This window comes from Alligator sinensis, unplaced genomic scaffold, assembly GCF_000455745.1.
Source record: "Alligator sinensis unplaced genomic scaffold, ASM45574v1 scaffold1115_1, whole genome shotgun sequence".
NCBI lineage: Eukaryota > Metazoa > Chordata > Crocodylia > Alligatoridae > Alligator > Alligator sinensis.
In genome coordinates this window covers 1,083,561-1,093,664 of record NW_005842317.1, presented here as the reverse complement: position 1 = coordinate 1,093,664, position 10,104 = coordinate 1,083,561, and the positions used below count along the sequence as shown (strand labels likewise).

Here is a 10,104-nt window from a genome sequence, read left to right as displayed (position 1 = left end):
GCCTAAATTAAGACCGGCCAATAATGTGGCTCAAATCTCAATACAAATGGCGGGAACTCCTTTGCAGCATGCATCACTAAATGCAAGAGAAATGCACAATGCAAAGAAGGCTACAAAACGGCAGGAAACACTTTTCTACACACGGGTTCTCTATAACAATGGAACACTCCGTTGTGCAAAAGAACTGCAATTCGGTGGGAACATAATTTAGCGGTGCGAAGCACACACAATCAAAAAATCCACAACTTTGGGTTGTGACAAAGTACACTAAGGAACACCTGTTTTACAATAAAATATTTTATTAAGAACAAAGATAGCAAAACCAGATTTAAAAGTACGTATAAAGTTCAGGTTATAAACACGACAAGAGAATGAAGTGTGTGTGGTGTGTGGTCCTCCCCATTTGCATCTCATTCTCCATCTCAGCAGCAAGAATACCATGTGCTCAAAATGAAACGGAAACAGTAAAAAGATGGAACAATTGGCCTTTTGGCTAAGATCCAAACCAATTCTACCAAGTCATGTAATAACTATAACTGTTATAGTTAACTATAACTGTTTATATTCGAGGCAATAAATTACAAACATTAAAATGCAGAAGACAAAATAAAATAACTACATTCAAATTCCAATATATGATGGATAAAACAATAGATTTGACTTAGATTGTATTTTTTATTTGGTCAGTATTTCCATGACCTTTCTATTAGTGTTTTCTTTTTTTTTTTTTTTTAAATGTAAACTACCACCCAAAACATTATTTAAAAATATAATGCAGTAGCTTTTCCGTATCATATCACCATGGATGTAACTATTATAAAAGATCCTATTATCAGTAATGAACAGGCAAAAAAGCAGAAGGGTTCTATAAATTGCATTGACTTTAGTGTTAGGGTAAAATTCTGACTCCATAGAACTCAACAACAAGACTCCAACCAATGTTAGTGGAGCCAAAATCTCTCCATTCAGGGTCCAAACCTGTAACCCTTATCCATGGCAGTAATCCTTACTCATGGGAATTGTTCAATTGACAACAGTGAGACTCCCTGTATTACAAAGAATTATTCTGAATTGGACCCTAATATCAATACATCTATAGAAAGCATACTGGTACAGCATGTAGAAAGTAATACCATGCAGAAGATGTATTAATTTTGCTGGAAGTGAAAACCTCATCCAACAAACCTGGATATGACTATTTCCAGAGCTGTTTTTTCACCAAATCATATTTCTTATATGAATTTTAAGAACAAACAAGTCATTTATCTTATTCAGTGGTTTTCAAGGTTTTTTGTTTGTTTTTTTTTTTACTTCAGGCAATCCTCACTAGACTTAGGCATCCCTCAGTGCTAGTTCAATTTTCAATAGTTTTCCGACTATGGAAAAATATTAAGGTGGTTTTCTGTGGCAAGAATTCGCAGACCACAAGAAGTCAGAATGTTTTAACACCATGGATTCCTATTTGATATTTCTAGGTTTGTTTTAAGAATTTGTTAGCATACCTCACAGTGTTAACATTGTGTGGCACCCTACAGTATGTTTGAAAGGATCTCTCAAGGCACCCCAGGGTGTCATAGCACCCTGGTTGGGAATCACTGATCTAATTGTAAACAAATGGCACAGACTGCTGGATTTCACTGAAGCCAGAAAAATGACCTTGGAACCAATCTTGTTCTCCTGTACTTTGGGTTTTGTTGTGGCTCTTCCTGGGGATGACTAAATGGAACATGAACCCAGCGCAAGCTCTGGAACTCTCCTTTCTGAAGCCTGACCTCATCTCATGCATCATTCTTACACAGAGCACAGATGTTACACTAATATTGCATTAAACACAAAGGCTAGTGTTTTCATCACGTTGTAATGACTGTTACTCAGAAGGAAATCATGTCATGTAATCAACACAAGATTGTTGACATTTGTACTTAAAGAAATCACAATAAAATGAGCTAAGCTTGTAGATCATACAGAAAACAGTGCTTCTTAACCTTGAGTCAAAGTAATGTTATACCAATTATTTACAAGGTTATTTTTTAAGTAAAAAAAAAGTACATTCTAGATTCAGTGTACAAACTACCAAAAACAGTGCTAAGATTAGTACATAAGGACACTTTTGTACATTGAAAATGTTTGAGTCACTCCTAACTATTCTAAATGACACAGCTGTTTAAGATGCAGTAAGTTTAAAAACAAAAAGAAATGTTAGCATAAAAATCAAGACATTAGACACAAATTAAACTTTCTTTTCTTTTTCAAAATAACACTGCTTTCCATGCATAATTTTAACACAATTTGACAAGCTGCTCATAAATTGGAAGAGAAAGATTTCTCTCATCTTTCTATTCATTTACTGATAGCCAGCCCAGTTGTGTGCTTTTAGACATACAGGGGTAAATTATTTCACCCATTAGCCAGATAATGTCTAGCTGTCAGCAAAGTCCTAGCTTAGACTACCAAAAATTGGAAGGAATTATTCCTTGCCTGTGTAGATGCATGGTTCTCCCATACTTTGAATGGGGAGCTATGTGCAGTTTGTGCCCTTCCTGAAATGCATCTTGCAAAACTACACAGTTCACCTATTCATTTCAAATTCATTTCACTTGGATGAATTCTCAGTTACCCAGGAGATGTGGCAGTTTTTTCCAGTGGTTAATTTTAAGCTGTACTAAGCAGCCTACTTCTATTCAGAATTTGACTACCCCTGACCACATAAGGCATGTGTGCCTTAACAGGACCTAGCAGACAGATGTGTGGAGATAAAGGTCCTCCTCCCCTCTCTATAAAACAGCCTTGTGGTTAGAGTATCTGCCCAAAGATACCCAGGTCCCCCTCAGTCTCAGCCTGAACCAGCACCTTTATCCCAGGTACCTTAACCATGAGGCTAGAAGGCAAAAGGTAGCCACCACCACTATCAAACATCAAAGCATTGCTAGTTATGGTGGTTGGCAGTCTATCTCACAAAAGAATACCCTAGCTCCCAAATGATGGGGCAGATATGGCTGACAGCACTTTCTAGCCCTTCCTCTTGAAGCTGGATCACTCGGCATCCAGGAGTGTCAGGGATCCTGAAGGACAACAAGCAAGAGGCAGTCTAACTCTGTGGCCTATATAGGTGTGCACTGCCCTAGAGGGTGCAAACTCTGGGATCTGGCCCCTACTCCCAACACTGTTTCAGCATTTTATGCTGCTGGCAGACATTAAGGTAGTCACATGATTAAGGTCTGAGGAATTTTATGCCCTCTTCCCCAAATCAAATGACCTGCTATGCTAGATGCACATTGCAGTTTGTGCAATTCTGGGAATGGGGCATAAAATTCCTGAAAGCCCAAACCGTCCAACTGCCAGCTGGGCAAAGCTCCCTAACTTGCATGGAAGTGGGAGCAGGGTGACTCCCTGCTGCCAGGGAGGGAGATCCCCACTCCCCAGGTGCTGCTTTCATAGGTGTCTAGAAACAAAACAGGCCTGCAGCTGGAAGCACTTCTTTTGAGTTCCCTGGGCACTGTAAGCCTGATAATATGGAGAGGTTCCCCAGTGCTGGCCTCACTGAGCACCCCCACAGTGCAGCTGTGTCCTGATCCTGACAATAACATGATGCCACATGTTCCATTTATGATGTCATGCAAACCAGCCACAAAGTTGTTACACATTTTGAGTAATATCTTTGTGGCTGGATTTGCCACGTTAGTGACATAAATTTGACGAATGTGTGGCATGTCACTTTCACTCATGCTATTAACACATTAATCATAAAACAACATATGCCAGGGGCCTTCCCCAAACAATAAATCTGGCATTAGAGTCAGTGTACAGTGATTTACACCTGGAGTAGTACTACTACTGTAAATCATGCCACTATCCTGGCCCCATCAAGCTGCGTCAATACAAGTGGCAGGGACACATCTAATCAAGCAGGGCAAAGCTGTAGCTGCATAAAAGGCATTTGGGATGTATGCTTGAGTCAAACGTACATACAAGGCAAAGATTATGGGAGACTTAGACACTTAAACACTACATTGGTAGCACTTACTCATCGTAGCAGTGAAGTAGAATTCTGCCCTCAGCTTCCATTACTCTGATGGGCTTTAAATACAGTAAACTATTGCTAGATGTCCCTACTATGCAGTAGAACTTTTGTTTTAAGTGCAAAACAAGAGCTATATCTAGTTCATTTAACAAGGCACAAAGCATCATTTTTCCAGTGTTACATAGAATTCACTGCAGTTTTATAAACTGAGCACATTCATACAAAAACTTCTCTTTCAAGGATTTGAACTGTCAGCAAAATCTTTGTCTTTTCTAGTGTCTGAGACTGAATTGGCAGGCAGTGATAGGGCATCTTGGGCACTGCCTGGTTGTGAAACTTCAGGTAGCTGTGAACTACTGCCTTGTGACGGATGAGTTTCTGTTAAATCACTTTTAGGCATTACCCTACATGTAAACAAAAAAACAAACAAAAAAAACACAGACAATTAAGCATATTGTCAACTGAAAAGCTAAAAAAAAAAAAAAATTTAAACAGAAAATAGTAACCTACCGCATTTATTCCCAGATCATGTCCCTAAGTAAGATGTGCAACTTGTCTTGGGAAGACAGAACAAAGAAAAAAAAAATCTTTGTAGAGTCTTCCCTACCACAACATGGGCTCACCAAGGCTGAATGCTCCTAGCTACCTGCAGAAAAGACAGAGTCCACTCAGCATTATTTATCCTCCTGCCAAAGCTCCATGGCTAAGAGGTTTAACCCTCTAACAGCCACTGCCAAATTGGCAGTAGCTTTTGTTAGAGTGGCTGTGCCAATTCAGCAGTGGCTATGAGAAGATGTAATCTCTAGCTATAGAGCTGCAGCAAGAGGATGCGTGTGACACTGAGCAGGGGACTGTGCTCCTCCGTGCATGCAGCTCAAGGCATATGGCCTCAGGCAGTTATTTCAGCATCCCCGTTTCCATTCTTCTGTAGAAATCAGTTCCCTCACCTAAGAAAACACCCCAATTTTGGAGGGTTAAATTTCAGGGGCGTGGCATGAGTGTAAATATGGTATGTTAAACTAAATTCAATTCTCTTGAGAGAGTATAAATGCTCAACATTTTTTCCTCAAGCCAAAGGGCAACCCCTTTTTTCCCGTACTGGTCACCCCTCCAAATATGCTGTATTGCCACCACAGATTTTTTGACAAGCATTGGACAGTACACCCAGCTCATCATGCTTTTACTTAAAATTAGTTCCAGAGGTCACTGCTTGGCAATGCAAAAAATACACCCTACTGTAAGAGTAAAAGTTTGGACTAAGCCTGGAAAGCCAAAATATCCCAAAGAAATATACATCTACGTCCCGAAAGCCACATCATCTGTGTGGCCATGTGGAAAATAGTTTTAAAAAGATTCTCTCTCCAACTATTATTAGTTACGCTACAATGATTCTTCAGTAGGATTAAAAAACAGAAAATATACCATAGTACTGGTAAACTAAACACACACCAAAGACCACAATTAGGGAAAAAAAAAATAAATGAGCCTTACCCTTCTTCACCCATTCTCTTGACACTTTCAGATAAACTAATCTTAGCACATGTATTCTCTACTTTGCTTCTCTTTTCCATCTGCTCCACAGCCAATTTAGAACTAGATGATATCCGTAATGCATTTTCAGTATTAACATTTTCCCCCTCCTCCACTTTCTGGGTGGATGTTCTATCTGCCTCCATCTCTTTCTCAGACATTTCTGGAGACGTTTTGATTTCTGTAAATGTCTCTTGGCTTAAGTAATCATGGTTAGCAATTGCCACTGCAGAAGTTCCATGATTTGTTGCAGCACCAGTACTAGTCCCCATAGACTTAGAAATGACCTTCAGTTTGTGAGAACTGGATTTGTAGTGCTTCTTTTTATGCTTAACCTTAGAATTGTGTTTCAAGAAAAATTCACACGATTCTTGCAGCACTCTTCGACTCTCACTGATTGGACTAGAAAAAAAAGATGAAAAAAGACACACAAATGTATGCCTACTCCAAAGACATTTTCAGATTTAATGAAAGATTGCTCTGAATTCCAAAAAGTGACGCAAGTAACAAGGAGTGATGAAAACCCAAGTTGTTAATACCACTGTAGCATGAAAACAGTCTGTGGTACTTCATGCAGTGTACTGTACTTAGTAATAGTAACCACTGTGTAGTTACATATGTCAAGTAAATACATTTTGTGGAAGACAGCCAAATCTTACATGCTCAACTTTTGCAATTAGTTTAAAATTACTTCAACAGAATGAATAAGAGAAAATAAAACCCATGGTAATAGTTCATAAATAACTACACAGGCAAATTAAGTTTTCATGTAGTAAAACTAGGCAGAAGTAGAAAAAGTGGTAGGCAATGTAAAACTGCCTACATTAAAAAAAAAAATACATATATATATATATATATATATATTTTTTTTTTTTTAATGTAGGCAGTTTTACATTGCCTACCACTTTTATATATCTCTCTCACTTAGCTTAAAGTAATCAACAGCTGAAGCATAAGAAAAATATACAGGAAATGGAAAAGAGAGGAGAGGGAAAGGAAGCTATAAGCTCACCATTAAGGAATGCAGACTTAAAATAAAGAGGTAAAGTAATGCTGGCTTGGGAAGTTCAGAGAAGTAAAGAGCTTTAAAATATGTCTATAGTTCAGGAAGAATGTAGAAAAAAGCTAAAGAAAACCTAAATCGATGGTAAAGAGAAGAGATAGACCCAAATTTACAGTTTGTGACTGCCCAAATAACTGCTAATACATCTCCTGAAAAGCAGAACTCATGAAGTTTAAATGATGGAATGAAATTACTGTCACAGAAGAAAACAAAACAAGGAGTAGTAGTCTGAAACAACAACAAAAATGACAGGCGGGGGGGGGGGGGGGGAAGCAAGACAAAAAGGTCAGTAGAGTATACAAAACTTGCTCTTACTCTCTCTTTCGATTTCTGTTGAAGAAATTGGCCCATTCTGAACAGGTCTTTTTACTTCCCACCCAGAAGACTGGAGAGATGCCAATGATTAATGTTAACAGGTATTTCATCAGAAACAAAAATATTTCTGGTCTTGCTAGCACCTTTGCCTGGAAGATAATAAAAGTTATAAAAGACACACAAGAAAACACTTAATGTTTCACTTTTCGAAGGGCAGAAAAAGAACATACAATCACATGAAGGGGCAATTAGGCACTTTTTTTCTTTAGAGCAATTGTATTTTACTCAAGCATGAATTCTGGACTGAATTAAGACATGCACAGTAAAGTCAGATGTGGTCAGTCTGTGCTTGCAAGAATGTAGCTGAAGACCTTGACAGGTTATGCAAGAGGAAAGAATTTGTAAAAATTGAAATGGTCGATTAGAGGAGAAACAGTTATAAGCAGTTTCCCCTCTAATCCAGTGACACATCATCTGGAGCTTCATCTGGGTATAGACAAGATACGAGCGGATAAATACAAGTCAAATCATAGTAGGCAAGATTCTCAGAGAGCCTCAAGACCGTATGCTAGTATTTCTGCTGTTTTTCTAAAACTGATATACCCATTTGCTGAACAGGATCACAGGAGGCATGCAACTCAGTAAGAAGTTATTACTTCTATACTCCAAATTTAATTCATGTTGTTTTGGTTAATCTATATCTTTTTTCTGTATCCTGGACTTGATACAAGTTGGCTACTATTTTTGTTACCTATGTATTACGTAGATGTATTATGTAGGTGACGATGACCTCCCAACATGCCTTCCAGCCCTAATTTATGATTCTACAAAGGTTGTACTCGTTTTGCTTTGAATTAATCAGTTATTTAGAAAGCAGCAGCAGCAGCAGCTGGGAAACCAGCTCAGAGGAACCAATGGTGATTACAACACTGAGTCAGTGGGTACGTCTACATGAGATGCTTTACTGCGCAGTAGCATAGTTTACTATGCAGTAAGTGTGTGCGTCTATATGTGCACACACTTACTGCACAGAAAACCTCGCTAATCGCAAGTAAAATTTGCTATCTGCAAATGCAAGGAACAAATTTACTTGTGATTACTTACTGCGCAGTAGTGTTTGTGTAGATGCCTGACTGGGAGCGAACCTGCTTCCGGCCACCAGGGGGTGGGAGACTGCCCCCTGCACCTGGGAGCTGCCTGCTGCCAGGTGGGTTCTGCCACTGGAACCCAGGCAGGGACTACGTCCCCCTGCCCAACAGCAGGGAACTCCAAGTCCCTGCTCTGAGATGGTGACTGGGGAGCGGGGCCTGGGAAATCCTTATTTCCAAGCTTCAGCTCTGTGACCACGGGGCCAGCGCTGGGAGATGGTTTCTGCTAGCTGCTAAATAAAAGGACCTCCCAGCACTGGCCCTGAGACCACAGAGCTGGCACTGGGAGCTCCCTGCTGGCAGGGGCTGGGGAGCCTGTTTCCCGCTCAGCTCCGCAATGGGTGGGGAACAGGCTGGGAAGCCTTGCAGAGCTGAGCAGGGCCAAGGGCTGGAGAGCCTATTCCCATCATTATGGAGCGGGGGCTGGAAACTGTCCTGGCCAGAGGCAGGTCCCAGCCCTGTGCCGATTGGGTGATCCCCACCAGATCAGAGCAGAGGGCTAGGACCCACCCCCTTCACTGCAGCTTTTTCCAAGACCCCTGTCCCTGATCGAGGAGCCAGGGCCAGGAGCTACCTGCTGCTGGGGCATGAGGACATTGTCCCCACCCCAGCAGCAGGCAGCCCACCCAGGGAGAAGGGTGCCATGTCCCAGCCCCAGCCAGGAGACAGGTACTCCCTGCCAGCTCATGGGATACCACCCAGGGTGAACTTAGAGCTCCCTCTGGTGGCAGCAGGGGCCCATTGCAGGGCCCCAGGAAGCAGAAGCAGTTTACTGCAGTTAGCAGCAAATCTACTCCTGCTTCCCTACATGTGTAGATGCCTGCCCTGGAGCGTTTACTCACAAGTAAACTGCTCCCACATCAAATGCATATGTAGACATACCCACTATGTTGCAATTACAAACTCTGAATGGAGCAAGGGGGGCAGGGGAAGGGAAGGAGATGAGATTATCATTTTTCTTGGTATAACATTTGTTTGATACCATATTTGTTCTGTTGGTATGTACCCGCTCCACTAGGTTAATTAAAACGTAAAGAACCCCACATCACTGATGTCTTATTACCTTTATTGCTCTACTTAAATATGGAAAGACAAATGTGTTAAAGAAAGAATAGAAGCCTCAACTTACTTTCAGCTGTACAGCTCAAGGAATGCTTTGGCCATTGAAGTCAGCAGACATTTTGTCACAGACTTTAATGGAATCAAGAGCAAGCATTAAGAACCCTGTTCTATGGAGGTGGTGTTCTCTTCATTTCTCACTCATTTCAATGACAGAAAATGCATTCAAAATGTTTCTAATAATTCTGTGTTTACTTTCTTTGTTTTAGTGGCAAACTGGCTGCAATAGTAACTAAAACTAACATGCAAAACTAACAATTCACTTAACCTTTTCTATTAAACATCACTTTAAATAAAGGAGGAAATAATACACAGATTGCTTGAGACTGCAGGAAATTTTGGACCTGTCTATACCAAGGCATCAACACATCACAGCTTGAGTATACCTTAGAGACCCATGCCTGCAGGCATGTTCCAAACCTGGAAGAACAAGGAGGCATAGATTCATAGATGTTAGGGTCGGAAGGGTCCCCAATAGATCATCGAGTCCGACCCCCTGCATAGGCAGGAAAGAGAGTGCTGGGTTTAAATGACCCCAGCTAGATGCTTATCTAACCTCCTCTTGAAGATCCCCAGGGTAGGGGAGAGCACCACCTCCCTTGGGAGCCCATTCCAGACCTTGGCCACTCGAACTGTGAAGAAGTTCTTCCTAATGTCTAGTCTAAATCTGCTCTCTGCTAGCTTGTGGCCATTATTTCTTGTAACCCCCGGGGGCGCCTTGGTGAATAAATACTCACCAATTCCCTTCTGTGCCCCCGTGATGAACTTATAGGCAGCCACAAGGTCGCCTCTCAACCTTCTCTTGCGGAGGCTGAAAAGATCAAGTTTCTCTAGTCTCTCCTCGTACGGCTTGGTCTGCAGGCCCTTAACCATACGAGTGGCCCTTCTCTGGACCCTCTCCAGGTTAT

General features: G+C 41.1%; 1 protein-coding gene across 1 annotated transcript in view; it reads right to left on the bottom strand.

Moving 5' to 3' along the window:
• Positions 1 to 285: 285 nt before the first annotated feature.
• Positions 286 to 10,104, bottom strand: part of FZD6 (frizzled class receptor 6) — a 48,464-nt gene continuing 38,645 nt past the window's right edge. The window contains exons 4-6 of the mRNA XM_025209931.1: positions 6,930 to 7,078; positions 5,513 to 5,953; positions 286 to 4,425 (exon numbers count right to left, since the gene is read on the bottom strand). Of these exons, the coding sequence (XP_025065716.1) occupies positions 4,257 to 4,425; positions 5,513 to 5,953; positions 6,930 to 7,078 (759 nt within the window). The 3' untranslated portion in view covers positions 286 to 4,256. The remainder of the gene's footprint in view (positions 4,426 to 5,512; positions 5,954 to 6,929; positions 7,079 to 10,104) is intronic.